Here is a 22,339-nt window from a genome sequence, read left to right as displayed (position 1 = left end):
GCAAAGGTTAAAACCTTGTGTTTTTGATTCTTAGTTAATTTTGTGCCTATCCCTTTAATAAAAATTAGTTTGTGGTGTTACCATAGTGACTATGACATCATATGTCATAATATCCAAGCGGACCATGAGCTTGCATCTAATTCTTTAAAGCATTATGAACTGGATGTAAGCTTGAGATACTTTCATTTTAATTCATCTTAATTTGTCTTAATTCATCTTATTTTGTCTTATATCTGTTTAAAGTTGAATATTGTTATATCATTATACAGCATGCTTTGTTTACACATCATTATGAAAATCTCAATGAAGAGTTATGAAAAATTTTTATTCTTTTTTATCAATGAATTAAAGCTACTTAAAACTGCAACTACAAAGTTTGGTTTATTGGATTAATAAGATAGTAATTCGGAAGATGACATGTTTTGAAATTGGGAAATACTAGAACTTGGAAAGTGTCATCTATAATTGTTGCCTATGCTTTTAAATAAAATTAATACATATTTAAATAGAAAATATGAAAATACATGGTCAGTGATGATTACCAGTTTTTAAGTCTTGTTGAACAAAGGGGTAAAAAAAAACATCCAATTCCACTGCCACAGATTACACAAGGCATTATCAGCAAATTATAAAATTGTGTCATCTGATTTGAACTATTTTCAGGATTATACTTTGAAGGTGCAATTTTCATGGTGTAGAACCAACTCAGAAATCTTTCACCAGGCCAGACACTGCATTTGATTTATGTTCCCCTTAATTTGATTTTGAACTAAGATATTAATTGGGCCAGATTACCTTGGAACCAGAAAACAACCCATGGTAACCTTGTCCAGCATAGGAGGGCCAACTAAAATTAATCTTCTGTGGTTTAGAATCAACCCAGGAGGTAGAGGAAGTGTCTTGGGCTTGCCTGGGAGAACCTGATGAAAATTGGTATTAACAGCAAACCTCAGGTAGTTGTCCATGAGAAGGTGTTAGAGAGCTACTTTTCAGAACATAAGGACAGAACATTCTTGCAAAAATCAGTATGTGGCAGTTTTTATGGGCATGTACCTTATTTCCAAATGGTTTCCAGTCCTTTGGGCATCCTCCTGCACTAGGGTCCTCAGTGGGAGCTTGTGTGGTGTTAATTGAACTGTTCCTCCTTTCACAAATGAAAGGAAGTGGGTAGCCACAGTTCATATCATTCCAAAATCCTTGCAAAAATGAAGCAAATTAAGCACAAAACTTATTTTTTGCAGAAAAATGCATTTTTAACAATGTGTTTAATTTAGTAATTTTCTGTACAGGTTTATTAAAACTAAGAATGAAAAGATTTGTCTAAGTTGTTTTTCCCTATCCATGGTGATGGACATGTGAGAGATGGGAAAACTGATCTAAAATTATGAACATGAAGGAAACTAAAATTCATACATCAGTTAATGGATCAGATAAGGGTCTCCTAGCCCTGGACAGAAGTACCAAGTCCTACATATCTAATTAGCTAACTTTACACAGATTTATACATATTAAATTAGCCAACCCTAGACAGGATGAGCCAACTCTGCATACCAAGAGACTGTAGCCTCGAGAATCAGGAAGGTGTGAATAAGGACAATAACATGAAGGGACACCGACAGGATACCCCCTGGTCCTCCAAGTATACTGAAACTGCACGTAGGCAGGAAGGATTGCCTAATGCCAAACCTCTCCAGCAGGAGGCAGAAGAATGTAAGGGGGAGGGTATCCCTATACTGAAATCAACTGTATAAAAGTTGGGTGAGCCCCAGTGTGTGTGTGTATTCCCAGGGTAAGGGGAAGCACCCAACTTTGCATTGTTGTAAAATAAATGTTCTTTGTTCTCAATTTTTGTCTCGAGCAATTTCTTTAAAGGTACTTCTATTTCTAACAGACATCACTGACTAAACAGTCAAGATTTGGAAATTATTACAAAAAAATAAGCTTGAATTTTTATTTACATATATCTTTTGACATCTCAGAATATATCAAATATCTTCCCAACAGTGACTCAAATTTCTGGAGGTAAATGGAACAATCAAGTTATCCATTGCAAGCTGTCAATGACTAACTAAGGAATGTTCAGAAACTCCTTGCTGAACTTCAAAGGCTACGTGTTTTATTGTGTTACATATTGTAGCAGAAGATTTGTATGTTAAGTAAAAACAGCCGTTCAAGAAAATCCAAGTAAACGGATTCATAGAGTGATACAGGATGGAAACAGGCCCTGCACCCAATACATCCATACCGACCAAGTGGCCTCTCTGAGCTGATCCCTTATCCCTCTCAACCCTTCCTATCCATGAACCAGTCCAAATGCATTTAATTAAAAGGTTATAGTTGTACAGAGTGGTTTTCGCGCAAACAGAGGAACTACTGACATAGTCTTTGCCCTCAGACAGCTCCAAGAAAAGTGCAGAGAACAAAACAAAACATCACCTTTGTTGACCTCACCAAAGCCTTTGATGCCGTGAGCAGGAAAGGGCTTTGGCAAATACTAGAGCGCCCTGGATGCCCCCTCAAGTTCCTCAACATGGTTATCCAACTGCACGAAAACCAACAAGGTCGGGTCAGATACAGCAATGAGCTCTCCGAACCCTTCTCCATTGACAACGGCGTGAAGCAAGGCTGCGTCCTCGCACCAACCCTCTTTACTATCTTCTTCAGCATGATGCTGAAACAAACCAATAAAGACCTCAACGATGAAGACGGTGTTTACATCCGGTACCGCACGGATGGCAGTCTCTTCAATCTGAGGCACCTGCAAGTTCACACCAAGACACAAGAGCAACTTGTCCGTGATCTACTCTTTGAGATGATGCCGCTTTAGTTGCCCATTCAGAGGCAGCTCTCCAGCGCATGACGTCCTGTTTTGCGGAAACTGCCAAAATGTTTGGCCTGGAAGCCAGCCTGAAGAAAACTGAGGTCCTCCATCAGCCAGCTCCCCACCATGACCACCAGCCCCCCCACATCTCCATCGGGCACACTGAACTCAAAACAGTCAACCAGTTTACCTACCTCGGCTGCACCATTTCATCTAATGCAAGGATCGACAACGAGATAGACAACAGACTCGCCAAGGCAAATAGCGCCTTTGGAAGACTACACAAAAGAGTCTGGAAAAACAACCACCTGAAGAAACACACAAAGATCAGCGTGTACAGAGTCATTGTCATACCCACGCTCCTGTTCGGCTCCGAATCATGGGTCTTCTACCGGCATCACCTACAGCTCCTAGAACGCTTCCATCAGCGCTGTCTCCGCTCCATCCTCAACATTCATTGGAATGACTTCATCACAAACGTCGAAGTACTTGAGCTGGCCAAGTCCGCAAGCATCGAATCCACGCTGCTGAAGACCCAACTGCGCTGGGTGGGTCACGTCTCCAGAATGGAGGACCATCGCCTTCCCAAGATCGTGTTCTATGGTGAGCTCTCCACTGGCCACTGAGACAGAGGTGCACCAGAGAAGAGGTACAAAGACTGCTTAAAGAAATCTCTTGGTGCCTGCCACATTGACCACCGGCAGTGGGCTGATATCGCCTCCGACCGTGCATCTTGGCGCCTCACAGTTCGGCGGGCAGCAACCTCCTTTGAAGAAGACCGCAGAGCCCACCTCACTGACAACACCCAACCCCAACCAACCAATTTTCCCTTGCAACCGCTGCAACCATGCCTGCCTGTCCCGCATCGGACTTGTCGGTCACCAACGAGCCTGCAGCAAATGTGGACATACCCCTCCATAAATCTTTGTCCGCGAAGCCAAGGCAAACAAGAGAACACAAGAACATGGACTTGCATAGTGGATTTTATGCTTTGCTTGCATTGAAATCACCCCCTCTTCCAACCTTAGGCACCCTGTAGCATTTTAACAAACATTTCAAAGCACTTAAATATTTCCAGCAAAATAAATTCTTACCCATGTTTGTGTACATGGTGACACAGTTTTCATCATTATTTGCAAAATTTGGTTCATTTTGTGCCCAAGCAACATAAGTAACTGGAGAATTATCCAGCCATCTGAAAAATCATGGCAAAAATATGTTAGTCTCTTTCAAACAGAATTCGTTAATGATCTACACCATTCTACTTTGCTATTCTAAACAAGCTTTCTAGCAAAGCTCCATTTACTTATTGTTTCAGTGATAAATTAATTAACAGAGTTCTTTAGCCTCAATGCTAAAGCTGATTCTAGGACTTCTTAAGTATCTCCGAGGGAGTATTGATTTCCTAGTCACCTGTTGACCGAGGCCAGTGACGGAATCTTCCATCCTATCATCATGCATTGGATCTGACCCTGCGCTGTGCACTTAGATTCCTTCTGGCATCCAAAAGAACTGCCTCAGACTTCTCATCTATCAACCTGAATCACCTCAATGCCGAAGCTCTAGCTAGGGCAACACCAGAATTGCTTTTATGTTTCAACAATTTCTTTATAGTGCAATTATAGTTTTAATGTGTTCATTATAAAAAGCAAAGCATTCTTTAACAATCATTCTCAATTTAAAAAAATGTTTCGCAATGTATAACGGAATCTATGCAAATGTAAAGATCCTTCATTGGCCTGAGGACAACAGCAGCTTGACAAGCCACGAGCCTAAGAGGTGGGACTTCACCACTTGTCACATGCCAGCAGGTTGCCTGTGCTGAGACATCTCCTCTGCTAAACTCAGTCATGCTCATATTCTAGGAGTCATGGTCCTATAGACCTTACTGGAAGAAAGGGTGCAGCCCAGGGGCCATGGAAGATCTGCCCCATTACCTTCCTTTAAAATAAGGTTAGCTTCTCTGAGCATTGACACCATAATTAAGACATAAAGTAAGTTACCAATCCAATTGGTTATACCAAGGTTGAACTCCCAATTCAGTGCAATGCTGTGAGAAGGTGCATTATGCTAATATCAATGTGGTTCATTTCTCAAAGACAGGAGCACAAAATAATTTAGGAGTTCATAGAATCTTACAGCAGAGAAACAGATTTTAGAGTGTCTCATTCATGATGGACATGATGCTTGTTAATGCTCATCCCCACTTGCCTGCATAAGGCCTATATCTCTCAATGCCTTTCCTTCTTAAGTAGCTGTTCAAATGCCTTTACAGCATTATATTCCTATCTTCTTCCACCTCCTCTGCTGGCAGCTTGTTCCGATAATCATTACTTTCTCTATGAGAAACTTACCCCTTAATTCTCCTTTAAATCTTTCCTCTCTTAGTTCTAAACTCTATTGCCATGGGGAAAAAAAGGTTGATCATCTGTCTAATCTGTGACCTTCATAATTTTATAAACCATATACGCCACAGTCCACAGCTCTCTATATTGCATTAAGAATGCAATCTCTCCCTATAATGAAATCCTCCATTCCAACATCCTGGTGAATTTTTTATACATTCTTAATATTGCTACCACATCCTACTTCAATGTGGCAACCCAAAATGTTAGACAATAAGCTATAGTTAACATAACTTTAATTTGGAAAATAAAGGAAGTAATGTTATTGAAGACTGCATAATTCTTTGAAGACTTGGCAGGATGGGTGCTGGCAAGCAGTCACATGTGATTAATGGCTCTGGAACCAGCGCCATAATTTCAAGAAAAGGGTTTGACCAGTTAGAGCTAAAATGAAAAGATATTTTCCAACCCAGAGGGTTATTGCTGCGATTATTCAAATCCAAAGTTAATAGATATTTAGGTACTAAAGCAGAGGTTTTCAAATTGCCCCCCTAAACTCACATTCCACCTTAAGTAATCCCTATGCTATAGGTGGTGTGTGATTACTTAAGGTGGTATGTGAGCGGATAACAAAGATAAGCGTATACAGAGTCATTGTCATACCCACACTCCTGTTTGGCTCCGAATCATGGGTCCTCTACCGGCACCACCTACGGCTCCTAGAACGCTTCCACCAGCGTTGTCTCCGCTCCATCCTCAACATCCATTGGAGCGCTTACACCCCTAACGTCGAAGTACTCGAGATGGCAGAGGTCGACAGCATCGAGTCCACGCTGCTGAAGATCCAGCTGCGCTGGATGGGTCACGTCTCCAGAATGGAGGACCATCGCCTTCCCAAGATCGTGTTATATGGCGAGCTCTCCACTGGCCACCGTGACAGAGGTGCACCAAAGAAAAGGTACAAGGACTGCCTAAAGAAATCTCTTGGTGCCTGCCACATTGACCACCGCCAGTGGGCTGATAACGCCTCAAGCCGTGCACCTTGGCGCCTCACAGTTTGGCGGGCAGCAACCTCCTTTGAAGAAGACTGCAGAGCCCACCTCACTGACAAAAGGCAAAGGAGGAAAAACCCAACACCCAACCCCAACCAACCAATTTTCCCTTGCAACCGCTGCAATCGTGTCTGCCTGTCCCGCATCGGACTTGTCAGACACAAACGAGCCTGCAGCTGACGTGGACTTTTTACCCCCTCCATAAATCTTCATCCGCGAAGCCAAGCCAAAGAAGAAGATGTGAGCGGAAAGAAAAAGTTTGAAAACCACTGTTTTAATGGCACCTAATTGACTTCATAACTCCAAAGGAAATGGGCCAATGACAATTTTTCTCAAGCAAAATATTTCAGTAACAATTGGGTCTAGAGCAGTGGTTCTCAACCTTCCCTTCCTATTCACATACCATCTTAAGTAATCCCTTACCTATCACAGAGGACTTATGGCATAGGGATTGCTAAAGGTGGAATGTGAGTTTAAGGGGCAGTTTGAAAACCACTGGGATATATCAATAACTTAAAACTGTTTTTTAATTCATTGAATTATGGGGGATTTTGCATTCATCTTTGTGCAAATGAGTGAGTGGGAACTAGAAAGTTAAAACACTTTCAAATTGAAAATCTGTACACTTTTGGTCACAATTTGAACTGGGATTGTCAAACATGCCCAAATCAGAAACTGCCCCATCTTTAAGTCATCACCATTCTCCACCACCTACCCTTTCACCAACTGCATTTTGAGTTAATGATAATGATCATCAAATTTATTGTCATACACATTGTACAAAGTACATATGCACTGGAATTCTTACTTTCTGCAGCCAAACAGGTGCGTGGAAAGGAAAACTATAATAGTAAACAAATAAAATTAAAAAGGACAATAAATACATTTCAATATAAATAAAATTAGTGATTTGCGATAGTGGAGGCAACCCATGATCAGTAAACCAAGAGGTGGTTCAAGAGCCTGATAGCTGTTGGAAAGAAACTGTTGTTGAACAGGGAGCTGTTAGTTTTCAGGCTCTATGCCTTCTGCCCAAAGGTAGCAATGAGAAGAGATTGCGACCAGCTTTGGTAGGGGCCCTTTATGATGTTGGCTGCCTTCTTGAGGTAGTGTCAAGCATAGATAACTGCAATTGATGGAAGGTCAGAGCCTGTGACAGATCTGGCTGAGCTTTTTACCTTCTGAAACATTCTGAGATCCTGGGCAGTTGAATTCAAAATCCAGATGTGATGCAGCTTGTCAGTATACTTCCCACTGTTCACGTGTAGAAGCCATATAACAGTTTATGGCTTGGAAACAGGCCATCTTGGCCCTTCAAGCCTGATAGGCATGCTAAATTTCCTCAGTCTCCTTAAAAGTAGAAGTGTTGGAGTGTCTTGATGTGCTTCTCCATGAAAAGTCTTCTGAAATATGGACTCCCAGGAATGTGAAGGTTCTGACTTTCTTCACCTCAGTCCCATCAATGAACACAGATGCGCAGGTTCTTCTTCCAAAAATCAACAATCAGCCCCTTGGTCTTGGTGACATTTGGGAGTAAGATTGCTGTTCTGGCATCACCCAATCAAGTTCTCAATTCCCATCCTGTATACATTGTTTCTAGTTTTTCGGCCAACAATGGAGAATTTGCAGATTAAGTTGAAGTTGTTCCTGGCTATGCCAAGTAATAGAATAGAGGTACTAAGCATGCAACCTTGGGGTGTGTGTGTGACATTATTCAAATTCCTTTTGTAAGTCTATATTTACAGTTTTAATTTCATTCCCTCTCACTGTTACTTCATTAAAGAACCCAATGAGATTGGTCAGTCGATTTTCCTTTAACAAATCCATGTTATTCATCCATTCATCTCCAAATTCCAAAAGGAATTTGAATAATGTCATGCACACACCCCAAGGCTGCATGCTTAGTATCTCTACTCTATTACTTGGCATAGCCAGGAACAACTCCAACTTAATCTGCAAATTCTCCATTGTTGGCCAAAAAACTAGAAACGATGCATACAGAATGGGAATTGAGAACTTGATTGGATGATGCCAGAACAGGTTAGTATTATTATTAGCAATGTTGTCCCATAACTTTCTCACCACTGATATTAGTATGATTGGCCTGGTTTCAAAGAAAATAATTCAGAATTGAATCTGAGTCCATTCTAGTTTAGCAGGTAATTGTGCAGCTGGTGATGTATTTAATCCTTGATTGCATAAGTTAAATTATAGGTAGTGGTACGAACAATGGCCCCTCCAGTCCAGGAGCATAGATGCCAATTCTATTATCCTGAATGTCAACTGGCTGTATTTCACAACCTTGAGGTATCATTAACATTCAGGAGAGAAGCTGAAGCAATTAATTGTACGGTCACTACCCCTATCTCGTGCATCTTCCACGTGGCAATGTGAATAAACTTCCTTGTCACTGTTGCCATTGAGGAGATCCAATACCAAAACAATGAGAAGCTAATTCATCCCAGAGTGGGTGCTGACTGCATTAATCTACCGAAGATAATGTGACACAAGGGAGTGCCACAAAGTGATGAAAGAAATTAAAGACATTAAACCCAAAGAGTGAAATATTAGAGTCAAAGTCAATGATCAAAATATTTACTTACTTTATGGTTTTGTCAAGACTCACAAGTAAACCAATAAAATATTGATTGTTGGGATATTTCAAAACCTGTAATGATATGTCAGTTAATTCAACAACATCCAAAATATGATTCAAACCATGAGTGAGATTTTCAAGAGAATGTTTATATTACCATTTTCCACAAAAATATTCTTTCCGAAGAGGTGCTGATTATAGCAAGGTCACCAAACCCTTTCTTGCAAAATTGCCTGGCTTCATCCCATGACATTTCGTCTCGACTAATGTAATACTGAGATTCACCATTTATTATCCAGCCATCTTCAGTTGTTAAAGCTGTTGGTCACCATCCACAAAAAGGTATTAGTTCACAATAAAATGCGGATCCTTATTAATTCACATTGGTATAGATAACAAGAATGACAGATGAACTATAATAAACAAAACTTTTAGGGAGATGGTAAAGCATTCTGAAAATATTAATGATGCCTCCGTTTGCCTTAAGTCATCCATTATCTCTACTGCACGATCAGTGACAGACATTTTAAGACTATGACCTGAAATAATACAATCAAAGCAAATTGACCTGAATATCAAACAATTTCCGATGAGCATTTTTCATTCCGAATCTTTATCTGAATCCCTTTGAATCAAATGCTGTTTCATAGAGCAGTACGTCACAGCTCTTCAGCCCACTTGTCTGCAACAATAGATGCCAGATTAAAACTGAAACTCTACTGCTTGTGTATGATTCACATCCCTCTCTCCCTGCATATTCATGAATCAACCTAGAAGCATCTTAAAAGCTATTATCGAAGCGGCTGCCATCACCAGTAAGTGGAACGGGCTTGTCCTGAGATTTGTGCTAGATGTTTGTCTAATCCAATGGGTGTCTCTATAAAGTATCCATGATGATTGTTGGCAGGAGAACTAAAAGTGAGATTCATTCAATTGGACTGAAGACTCGGGTTCGACTGATCAGGAAGTAAACAAAAGGAAAAACAAACTGCATTGAAATCATTGACTCAGGAAATTAAATAAAGGCTAAAATATTCATGTGAGTCAAAGATGAAAATAAAAAACAAAAGATCCTCAGTCATTTTATTAATATTTTGAATATCATACATTTGGATTTTGGTACTTCCTGACCAAGGAAGCAGTAGGGCAGCCTCATTAATGAAATTTAAGACATAGGAAGGTAGATAGTGGCATACCAGAGGAATTATAGGAGAAATCCAGTAAGTGGAGCTGAGTCTATGGCTAGATTAGCTATGTTCTTGTTGAATGCTAGAGCAGGCTCGACAGGCCTAAGAGCCAACTCCTCCTCCTATTTCCTATTCTTACATTCAAAAGTATTTTTTTTTCTCGGTGATGATGATCAGTAAATTTTGCTTTGTTGGACTGATTTCAATTTCAATGTTAAGTCGATGGGCAACAATTGCAATAGCAATTGGTGAAGTAGGATAGAAGTGGGCCCACTACCTATAGGGCCCACTACCTCTATATAGACCATTTTATCCATCCACTCAGATCCTCTTCGCCTTCATTGGATCCATTTCATTCTGTGCCTTGTCTATTCAAGTATTTGTCTTAAATGATTGAAAACTTGGCTAAATGGTGTACTAGCAACAACATCCCAGTCAATGTCATCAAGACTTAGGAGCTAATTGTAGACTTTAGGAAAGAAAAACCAGTGGAGTACAATCCAGTGATCACTGGGGGATCAAAGGTAGAGAGGTGAGCAAATTTAAATTCCTGGGAGTTGCTCTCTCAGAGGAACTTTCCTGGACCCAACATATGACATCATTGTGAAGAAACCATGTCAGCGCCTCTACTTTCTCAGGATTTTGCAGAGATTTGATATGACATCAAAATCCTCGGCAAACTTCTGCAGATATGTAGTTAAAAGTGTACTGACCACCTGCATCACAGGCTGGTATGGGGACACAAATACCTCTGGGTGGAAAGCCTGCAAAAGGTAGTGGACATAGCTCAGGATATCATAGGCAAAACTCTCCCCACCACCGAGAGCATCTACAGGGAATGCTGCTGCCAGAGAGTGGCTGCAATCATCAAGGATCCACACCACCCAGGATCTGCTCTGTTCTCACTGCCACCATCAGAAAAGAGGTATAGTTACCACAAGAATCATGCCACCAGGTAAAGGAACAGTTGCTACCCCTCCACCGTCAGACTCCTAACAATCTCATTCTGACTCATTTAAGAACTCTCACTTTACACATTATTTCATTAATTCTGTATTCCACAGTCAGTTTGTTTAAATGTCTTTCTTTGCATTTCTATGCCTATCTTTTTTCTTGAGTACAGTCTATGGTCACTGATTAGTAGAAATTCTGCCGGACCTGCAGGAAAAAGATTCATAGGATTGTATGTGATGTCATGTATGTACTCTGACAATAAATTTGAACATTTGAATCTGAACTTCGATCTTAGGGAAGAAGGAGAAAACTTGAGCACCTAGAAGAAATGCACAGACCTATAGAGAGAAAATGCCAACTCCACACACATAATGGCAGAGGTCAGGACTGAACCCTGAACTATAGACTACTATCTCCACCTCACCTCTGTGAAAATATTGTGTTGATGAGGCCAGTACAGTAGATGTGATGACACTGACTTCAATAGGGTATTTGACAGGATCCCACATGGTCAAGAAGGTTACAGTTGATGGAATCAATTGGGAAATTGGTTTGATACCAAGAGACGGTGGAGGTTTGTTGTAATTGGGAGCCTGTGACCAGAGGCATACCATTGTTATTCATTAGATATGTTTACAACTTAGATATGAATCCAGGAGGTGTGATTAGTAAGTATCCAGATGATACAAAATTAATGGTGCTGCTGTGAGATGTAGTGAGATGGGTAGTCTTAGACAACATAATGAAATGGATCAGTTGGTAAAATGAACAGAGCAATAGCAGATTGGATTTAATTCTGATAAATTCGAGATGATGCATTTTCAAAGGACTACTAATGATAAGATATAAACAATGAATGCATGTATTAGTATTACTGAGAAGTCAAAGGGGCTTGGAATGAATGTACTAGAACCTCCTGAAAGTGATTTTAATGGTGGATAATCTGATAATGTCCTTCCCTTGCTTCACTAGAATATAAGAGCAGGAAGGTCATGGAACAACTTTTATAAAACAGTGTTTGGTCAGAGTTGGAGTACTGTGCAGAGTTCTGGTCACCCCACTATAGGTAGCTTATGATTGCAGTGTGGAGAGGGCAGAGCAGATTCATCAAGTGGCTGCTTTGGATGGAGGGCCTCAGTTATAAAGAGAGACTGGATAGGTTGGGTTTTGGCAGAGGAGGCCCAGGAAAAATCTCATAAAGGTATGTAAGTTGCAAGGGGCAAACCTCTAGTAGATGGAGCAACACTTTCTCCCATTGTAGAGATACATAAAACTAAATGGCTTAGGTTTAAGACAAGGAGGAACATTTATAGAGATAATGTGAGATGGAATTCTGGTACCCAGAGGGTGTTTGCAATCTGAGGAGATGATGGAGTCAGATTATTCCCAGAATATTTAAGAGCATCTACTGTGGATGAACACTTGAATCATTAAAACAGAGAAGACTATGGACCAAGTGTGGGTAAATTATATAAATATAGAAGAGTATTTTATGATCAGCATAAACATGATGGTCAAAGGGCTTGTTTCTGCGCCATTGACAGTATAACCCTACGACAATAAAAATGACTATTTAAACAAATGTTTACTCACTTCCCAAAATTTCAGTTTTCAGTTCAGGCTTCACAGTTTTGCCTAGGAAATAAAAGTATTACATTATTAACATGTAATATTAAAATTCTTAATTAACAGAACTCTGGGCATATAATAGAGACAGTTTTATTTTCTGCCATTTGGCATCTTTATCCATTAGATAAATAGAGTAATAAACTCTTAAGTTTTTGCAGGTTCAAACTGGATCATTATACTATGCTATAGGATTTAACTGATTAACTTTTGTTGAAAATGAAATCTATTGATAAATTTCCTGTCGTGAAGCAGTTGCAGACTTTTATATACTCCATCACAATCAATCCTTCCATTTCATTTATGAATGGTCTTCCTTCTTCACATAATTTAAATTGGTAACCTGCTCTCTCTCTCTCTCTCTCTCTCTCTCTCTCTCTGTCTATCTCTCTCTCTCTCTCTCTCTCTCTCTCTCTCTCTCTCTCTCTCTCTCTCTCTCTCTCGTCAGTTAAGTCTACAACACTTTATCACCCCTCCTCCTCAGATTCAGCTGGTACTCCTTCAGTTTTCCTGAGAAATAGGAGGAGGAACAGACCATCTGGCCCATCAAGCCTGGTCTGCCGTTCAATGTGATCATGGCTGATCTGTTGATAGCTTCATATCCACCTACCTGCCTCTTTCACATATCCATCAATTCCCTTGCTATGTAGAAATCTATCCAACCTTGTCTTGAATATATTTACTGAAGTCGCCTCCACTGCTTCAATGGGCAGCAAATTCCATAGATTCACCACCATCTGGGGAAAGCAGTTCCTCCTCATCTTTGTCATAAATCTATTACCCTGAATCTTGAGGATATGATCCCTAGTTTTGGTCTCTCCCAACAATGGAAACAACTTATCTACCTCAATCTATTCTATGCCTTTCACAATCTTATACATTTCTGCAAGATCCCCTCTCAATCTTCCAAAGCCAGTACATCCTCCCTCAGTAAGGAGACCAGAACTGCATGCAGAACTGTAGATGCAGCATAATGCCCCTGCTCTTGTAATGAGTACCAACATTCCATTTGCCTTCTTGGTAGCCTGCTGGGCCCTCAAACCAACTTTTAGTGGTTCATGCATCAACACTCCCAAGTCTTTCTGGACATCAGTATGCTGCAAATTCTTGCCATTCTTCCTTCAAAAATAGATAACCTCACATTTGCCAACATTGTACTACATCACTCACTTGCCCACTCACTTAACCTATCTATATCTCTCTGCAGACTCTGCACAATTTGCTTTTCCCCTCAATTTAGAGTCATCAGAAAACTTAGATATACAACCCTCAGTTCCAGATCATTTACGTCTACTGTAAACAGTGGCGGGCCCGGCACCGATTCCAGCGGCACCCGCTCACCAATGATTGCCAACCAGAAAAACACCCTTGCACCAAAACTCACTGGTTTCTTCAAATTAACCAGTCCTCTATCCAGGCAAATACATCACCCCCAATCCCATGCATCCTCATCTTTTGTATAAGTCTTTTATGCAGAAGGAGATGTTTGTAGAACGCTTTCCCTCCCAAGATGGAGACAGAGAGACCAAGAAAGGGGAGGGTGTTGCCGAAGATGGACCAGATGAATTTGAGATTGGGGGGGGAAGTTGGAAGTGAATGAAGTTGATGAGACTATCATGGGTGCATGAGGTTGCCCTAGTGTAGTCAGCAATATAACAGAAGAAGAGTTGAGGGGCCATGCCTGTGTATGCTTGCAACATGAATTGCTCCACAAGTTCATAAACAGACAAGGATAGCAGGGACCATTGCAGGGTGCCCATCATTCCTCCTTTGATTTGAAGAAAGTGGGATGTCAAAGGAGAAGTTATTAAGAGTGAGACCAGAAAGCATATTTTACAAACTCATGAACTCCTACAACTGCCTCAGCAACACTTCTTCACACCTCGTTCCCTTCTCGCAATTTCTCCCTCTTCGCTGCATCTGTTCCCAACATGATGTCTTCCAGTCCAGATCATCTGAAATGTCCACCTTCTTCCACAAACATGGCTTCCCCTCCACCACATCAACTCAGCCCTTACCCATGTCTCCTCTATTTTCTGCTTATCTGCCCTGTCTCCCTTTGCCACCAGATGCAACAAAGACAGGATTCCCATTTTTCTTACATGCCACCTCACTAGCCTCTGCATCCAACACTTTATCCTCCATAATTTCCACTACCCACAACTTGATCCCACTACAAGAAACATTTTTCCCTCTCCTCCCCTCTCCACTTCCATAGGGAACATTCCCTCTGTGATTCCCTCGTCCTCTCATCCCTCCCCATCAATCGTCCCCCAGCACCTTCCCCTGTGGTCACAGAAGGTGTCACATTTACACTCACATCTCCTCTCTCACCACCATTTGGTGCCCCAAACAGTCCTTTCAACTGAAGAAACACATCACTTGTGTATCTGCAGGAGTTATTTACTGCATCCATTGCTCCCTTTGAGGTTTCACTACATCTGAGAGACTGGGCGCAGACTGGGAGATCACTTCGCAGAAGACCATTGGTCTGTCCGCATCAGTGACAAATATCTCCCATTGGCCAACCACTTCAATTCTGCGACCCACTCCCATGCTCACATGTCCATCCATGGCTTCATGTACTATCCCATCAAGATCACCTGTAAATTGGAGGAACAACACTTGATTTTCCATCTGGATGTCATTAACATCGACTTCTTCGGTTTGTGCTAGCATTCCCTACATTTTCCCTCCTTTCCTTTTCACTTTGTCTTCTTTCCTCCTGCCCTTCACCATCTCCCCTTGCTTGCTAGTGTTCCCTCCCTCCCTTATCCACCTATTACCTCCTGCCCTTGGGACCATGCTGCCCCCACTTCCTCTCTCCCCCACCATTTTGTTTGGGCGCCCACTGAAATTTTTTCACACCTCGATAAAGGGCTCAAACCCAAAGCATTGCATATGTGTCTTTATCTGTACTATATAAAGTACAGTGTTGTGTTTTAACTTCAACCACGGTGTCTGCAGACTTGTGTTTTATTTCTTGAGCACATTCGCTGTCTCGTTGGAATGGATTTTGGTGAAGAATACCTTTTCAAGTATATTTTTGTTTGAACACAAAATCCAGGTGGCATTAAATATCAAAGGTTTGAGTTAGGAATGAAATTTTGGTTACAGAGACCATCTCCAAAGTGAATCTCACGAACAAATATGGACCATAATTACTGTGTACTCGGGAGTTGGTGACATGTCTCAAATTAATATTTGCTGCGGGAAGTAGCTGCAGTAACCATGATAAACAACTAATAACAATTATAAGTTAACGGAGCTGAATTTTAGATAGACTGCTTCTGCTATGTAGCACGTTTAGGACTGCAGACCAAGGATCAGTCACTCAGAAATGCTTTTTTTATTAAAAAAAATGAAAATGGCACAAAAGTTGTAGTCCTCTTATAAATACAAATTCTCCATCCAAATACCTCAACATTATTTTTAATTCACTGATGGGAATGATCACTGTGCTAATTATCCATTTACTGCTCGACATTCTGGAGCCTGTGGATGGAGCAACAGGGCATGGACCATGGGTCAGCTCCCCCAATACTCATTAGGACACATACAGAAATGTAAAAAGCATTTGTTTAATTGTCTCTTGAAAGTCGCCAAGTTTAATTCCCAAGAAGGGCCTTTATTCATCATTGTTTTTTCTCTTCATTTTAGAATTGTTTCAACACAGCGATAATTCAGTTCATCATTTCTCTCCTGGATCCCAGTATAGCAATCACAGAACAAATTTTAAACTGAATCCCATTTTACAAGCTAAAATTTTGAGAATGCTTTCTTTAATCCTTGCCTTTTTTAATCTTGCAAATCCAGTTATGCAAGTTTTCACAATACAAGTCATTCCACCGCAAATTACTTTTCCTTACTTCTCCGCAGTTCTCAATCCCATGGTGATTGTTGGGCTCACCAGCGTTCCAGTTCTCAAAGTCCACCTGTAGAAGAAAGACAGTTTCAAGAGTTTGAATTAGATGGGAACAAAGAAAGAGTAAATGTTAGGTAGACGGGAACGATGAGAGAGCCTGAATTGTTGCAAATGAAAAGACAGAAAATTTCCACATGAAGACTAAATTAAACAAACATATATGCCAAGATGAGATTTGTTTAAATAAGGGAACTCACAATTACTTGCTTTGGGTGCAGTGGGTTGAACACTAAATAGGGGAAAATAATGTAAGTCTTTTGAACAATGCTTTGAATGAGCAACAATTTGAAAGGTAAAATGGGAGATTTAGGGTAGTGTTGTTGAAACTCCTTTGAGTTGAGCTGTACCTCAGCAAAAATGAATATTTTAAATATTGCTTAAATATGGAAAGAAAACGTGATTTGTCAACAAAATGTAATGAATTACACCTTGCTGAAATTAAATTAGGACTTTAAAAAATTGGAGATTTCAATTCATTATCTGAATGTCCATGACCCAAAACTCTAAAAATGGGGCAGAACTAGGGACAAACCTCAGACCATGCTGTGAGCCACAAAAACTTTGGCTGATTAGTGAAGGTTGCACATGGTAGCCAGATTCAACACAGCACTGCTATCATATAACTATTCTTTTGATATTCATGCTTTAGCATCTAGAGTTATCATGGACTTTTGAGAAGTTAACATGTCAAACCCTGTTTCCCTTTGAGAATCAATCATTAAATGCTTGAATACCAGAAGACCATGACTCAAGACCTAGGAGCAGAAATTGGCTATTTAGTCCATCCTGTCTGGCCTGCCATTCAATCATGAGCTGATCCATTTTCCCACTCAGCTCCACTGTCCAGCCTTTGACCTTTGACACCTTTGACACCCTAGCTAAACAAGAACCTATCAATCTCTGCCTTAAATACACCCAATGACCTGGTCTCAACAACCATCTGTGGCCACAAATACATAGATTTGCCACCATCTGGCTGAAAAAATTCCTATGTATCTCTGTTCTAAGTAGATACTCTTTAATCCTGAAGTTGTGTCCCCTTGTCCCAGACTCTCCCACCATGGAAACAACCTTTCTGCATTTACTCTGTCCATGCCTTTCAAAATTCAAAATTTTGCAATGAAATCTTCCCTCATTCTCATAAATTCCAACAAAGACAGGCAATATCAGCCTCAATGTTTCCTCTACACTACCTTCTCCTCCAACTACCTATATATCATCTGCAAACTTGGCTATGAAGCCATTCATTCCATATTCCAATTAATTTACATACAATATAAAAAGAAACATCGCAACACTGACACCTGTAGACAGCATGAGCCAATCAGAATATGATTCTTGAATTCCAACTCTGTTTCCTGCCAATCAGCCAATGCTCTATCTCTCAAGTATGTTTCCTATTGTACCATGGGCTCTTATTTTGTTAAATACTTTCATATTTGGCACCTTTTCAAATTCCTTTTGAAAATCCAAATACATATCCCCACCAAGGTTATTTGTCATGTCCTCAAAGATTTTCAATATGCCTGTCAGGCAAGATTTTCCCTCAAGGAAGCCATGGCCTTTCCCATCATATGTCTCCAAGTACTCTGTAACCTCATCCTTTACAATTAATTCCACTAGGCTAATCGGTCTATAATTTACTTTCTACTGCCTCTCCCATGTCCCCCCTTCTTGAATAGTGGGGTAAGATTTGTGATTTTCCAGTCCTCTAGGACCATGCCAGAATCTTTTTTAAAATTTTATTTATAAATTTAAAAACACGAAGAACTCACATAATCAATAATAATACAAATCAAATACAGATACATGTGGCATACATAAAAATTTTTTAAAAAAAGAAATCCCACCCATATAACACACCCTCCCCCCTATCTCCTTACTAAAAGAAAAACAAAGAAAAAGAAAAAAAGAGGACAAGACCCTCAACAGGAGTACTTATTATTTTCAAGTTTCTTTTAACATACTGAGACCATAAGGAGAAAGCGAATGACAGGGTTTCATTTAAATGTTCACACCCATACTTTGTAAATATGGGCACCATATCTTCCAAAACATATAGTATTTATCTTTTAAATTATAAGTAATATACAAGAAATTATAAGTGGTATACAACTCCGAACTTCAGCGCCATCTTCCTATAACCAAATTTGTATCAGATTTCCAAGTTATGGCAATACCTTTTCTTGCTATTGCTAAATCAATTTGAACAAGCTTCTTTTGATACAATTTCAATTTAGTTTAACATCCTTAATATCACTCAATAAAAATAACATTGGATCCTGTGGGAATTTAATCCCTGTTATTTGTTCCAGTAAATTGCCAATTTCTAACCAAAATGGTTTAACTCTAGGACACTGCCAAGTAGAATGCAAAAATGTACCAATTTCCTGTCTACATCTAAAACATAAATCCAAAAGATTCAATTTTTTTTAACTTATATGGTGTTAATTATAACTAATAAATAAAATTATATTGCACCATTCTATATCCCATATTTATTGTACTTTTCATATTTTCTCTACATAACTCAATCTAATCATGTTCATTTATTTGTTTATTCAAATCTACTTTTCCCATCTTTGTCTAGATTTATGAACCCCTACTTTTCAGGTTTTCTTTTGTAGTAACCTACATGTCACTGAAATAAATTTATTTATATCTCAACAATAATTCTAATTGTGTCTCTACTTGGCAATAATGCCTTTTGACCAAAATGTTTACATAAAAATTTCATAACCTGTTAATAACTAAGTCTAGTGCTTTCAGGTACCTTGAACTTCCCCTTCATTCTATTAAAAGAAATAAGTTTCCCTGCTTCAAAACTATCCTCAATCTTCTTAATTCCCTGACACTGCCAAACCAAATCTTTAAAAATTGATTTTGCTTGGAAAATGGAATCAATCTATTTTAAAATAATGATGTTTTTCTAGACAATAAACATCCTCCCACAATCTCTTTATCAACCTTATTCCAAAGCTCAATTAAATGTTTCAATATGGGAGTTTCTCTATTTGCTATTAACAATCTTGAATTCCATTTATAAATAAAATCTTGTGGGTTTGGTTCCCCTATTTTATTAAGTTCTATATACACCCAAGATGGAATTTAATTTAAATCATACCTTACATTACATTAACAAAGCACCACTGGGCTGATCTATAATAATTCATAAAATTAGGGAGCTGCAAACCCCCTAAATTAATTTATCCAAAGAAACTCTTGCCATTTTTCCTTTCCATAAACATTTTCTAACACAAGCATTTAATTCTTTAACAAGGTTTTGAGGAATTGCTATAGGAATCGATTGAAAAATATATTGTATTTTAGGAAATACATTTATCTTAATGCAATTTACTCTACCTATTAAAGTAATAGGTAACACATTCCATCTTTCCAAATCTTCTCCTATTCTTTTTAATAATGGAGAATAATTTAATTTAAGTATTTTTTTAATCCAGTTACAATCAAATAACTATATTTCATTCCCATATCTGTCCATCTAAAATCAATTACTTTCTTATATTTTGCATAATCCCCATTTATTAAGGCCATAATTTCACTTTTATCCCGAATTGATTTTATAACTAGGTACTTCTCCATATTCTTTTAATCTAAGTTAAAGTTGTCGCAAAGAAATTAACGGATTTGTTAAATAAATCAAGACATCATCTGCAAACAAACTTATTTTATATTTTTCCTAATTTACTTTAATGCCATTTATCTTTGAATCCTGTCTTATTAATTCAGCTAAGGGTTCAATTGCTAAAACAAATAAAGCTGCTGACAGTGGACAACCTTGTCTACAGAAGATTCCTTTTGCAACTCTTTTTTCAACTCTCCTATATCTTGTTCCAATCGATTTGTTTCTTTCATATAATCTTTCTTAATTTTGGGTGAATAACTTATTATTTGTCCCCTTAAATAGGCTTTCAGTGTTCCCTATATAAATTTATTATCTACTGAAGTAGAATTTGTATTCAGAAAATATTGAATTTGTTTTCTAAAAAAATCACAAAAATCCACTCCTTTTAAACTACATAGTGTTAAATCTCTATCTTATAAGGTGAACTGGCATTATATATACCATGGGGAGAAAAGTGAACAATGATCTGATAATATCCAAGATTTATATTCAACAAAATTAATTATACCCTGTAACTGTGCTGCTATCAGAAAAATAAGGATCATGTCTATGGGAATAAAAAGAATAGTCTCTCACCTTAGGATTCAATCTTGGCGAAATATCTATTAAATTGAATTCCTTCATCAAACTAAATGTAGTTTTAGCCATTTTAGGTTTTGTTACCAATTTAGTTACTTTATCCAATATAGGATCAAAGCAGCAATTAGATTCACCTCCTATTAATATTTTTTTCATGTGACTCTGATAAATGTAAAAAAAACTATTCCTTATAAAATCTTCATCATCTACATTTGGTGCATAAATACTCATAAGTGTTCACATTTCAGAATAAATTTGACAATGAATCAGGACGTATCTTCCCACAGGATCTATTTTAACATCTTGAATTTTTATTGGTAATGCTATTAGTACATCTCTTGCTTTAGAATTAAAAGATGAAGATACCACTTGACCCACCCATTTCTTTTTTTTTATTTCAAATTTTCTTTCTCTGTCAAATGAGTATCTTGTAAAAATGCAATATTGACTTTCATCTTTTTCATATTGATCCCTGAAAGATTATTACCAATGTCTCCACAATCTCTACCACTAATCCTTTCAGGACCCAAGGATGCAATCCATCTGGTCCAGGAGAGTTCTCCAGCCTTAGACAATTTGGCTTTCTGTGCACATGCTTCCTTGAAATAGTAACTGCACTCACTGATACCCTTCGGCACCTAATACCCTCCTGGTATCTTTCACAGTGAACACTGATGTAAAATACTCATCTAGTTCCTTGGCCATCTCCTTGTCTTGTCTTTTTTGCTATCACATTGGCTTTGACTTCCTTTGTCAGCCACAGTGGTGATATTTTTGGATTAGAATATTTCTTCATTTTTGATATGTATTTATCCTGCACCTTCCCCATTTCTTGCAGAAACTCATCCTTTGCTGTCCTTCCATCTTATCTATTAGTGCTTCCTTCCAATTTACTTTGGCCACCATCTCTCATGCCACTGTAATTCCTTTACCCCACTGAAATATTGACTCATCTAATTTTAGTTTCTCCTTGTCAAATCTCAAAATTGAACTCAATCATATTGTGATCACTGCCTCCTAATTGTTCCTTTACTCTAAGCTCTCTCATCACCTCTGGTGCATAACACATACACAACACCCCATCCAGTCCAGCTGATCCCATCATGGACTGCTCTAAAATAAAATCTCATAGTCTTCTACAAGATCCAGTCCCAATCTAGTTTTCCCAATCCATTTGCAAGTTAAAATGTCCCATGACTACCATAATATTGCCCTTCTGACACAACTTTTCTATCTGCTGTTGCAATTGATTGTCCACATTCCGGCTACTGTTTGGGGGTCTGTATATATCAGCCATCAGTTTATAATTACCCTTGCCATTTTTTGACTTAACCCATAATGGGTTCTATATCCTCGGATCCTATGTCACCTCTTTCTTCTGATTTAATGTTATTCCTTACTAACAGAGTCACACTTACTTGCCTATCCTTTCTATCTTTGTCTATCCTTAGGTCCTCTATCTGTTCCCTTAACGAGTCCCCTATGACTATCACTCTACTTGACTTCACCCTTCCCTTCTGAGGCTCAGAGCCACTGCTGTCTGGCCCAGGTTATCCCCCTCAGCAGTATCCAAAGGAATATACATGTTGCTGAGGGGATTAGCCATAG

At 39.0% G+C, this 22,339-nt stretch overlaps 1 protein-coding gene across 1 annotated transcript in view; it reads right to left on the bottom strand.

Annotated features, from left to right (window-relative positions):
- The window catches only part of mrc1a (mannose receptor, C type 1a), a 186,345-nt gene that overhangs the window by 56,071 nt on the left and 107,935 nt on the right, over window positions 1–22,339 (bottom strand). Inside the window, exons 15-20 of the mRNA XM_069914658.1 lie at window positions 16,375–16,516; window positions 12,549–12,590; window positions 8,972–9,132; window positions 8,822–8,886; window positions 3,916–4,016; window positions 1,054–1,196 (exon numbers count right to left, since the gene is read on the bottom strand). Coding sequence (XP_069770759.1) covers window positions 1,054–1,196; window positions 3,916–4,016; window positions 8,822–8,886; window positions 8,972–9,132; window positions 12,549–12,590; window positions 16,375–16,516 — 654 coding nt within the window. The remainder of the gene's footprint in view (window positions 1–1,053; window positions 1,197–3,915; window positions 4,017–8,821; window positions 8,887–8,971; window positions 9,133–12,548; window positions 12,591–16,374; window positions 16,517–22,339) is intronic.

The sequence above is a fragment of the Narcine bancroftii genome, chromosome 1 (assembly GCF_036971445.1).
Source record: "Narcine bancroftii isolate sNarBan1 chromosome 1, sNarBan1.hap1, whole genome shotgun sequence".
NCBI classification, from domain to species: domain Eukaryota; kingdom Metazoa; phylum Chordata; class Chondrichthyes; order Torpediniformes; family Narcinidae; genus Narcine; species Narcine bancroftii.
Note: the sequence above shows the minus strand (reverse complement) of the source record. Positions and strands in the feature narration are given on the sequence as shown.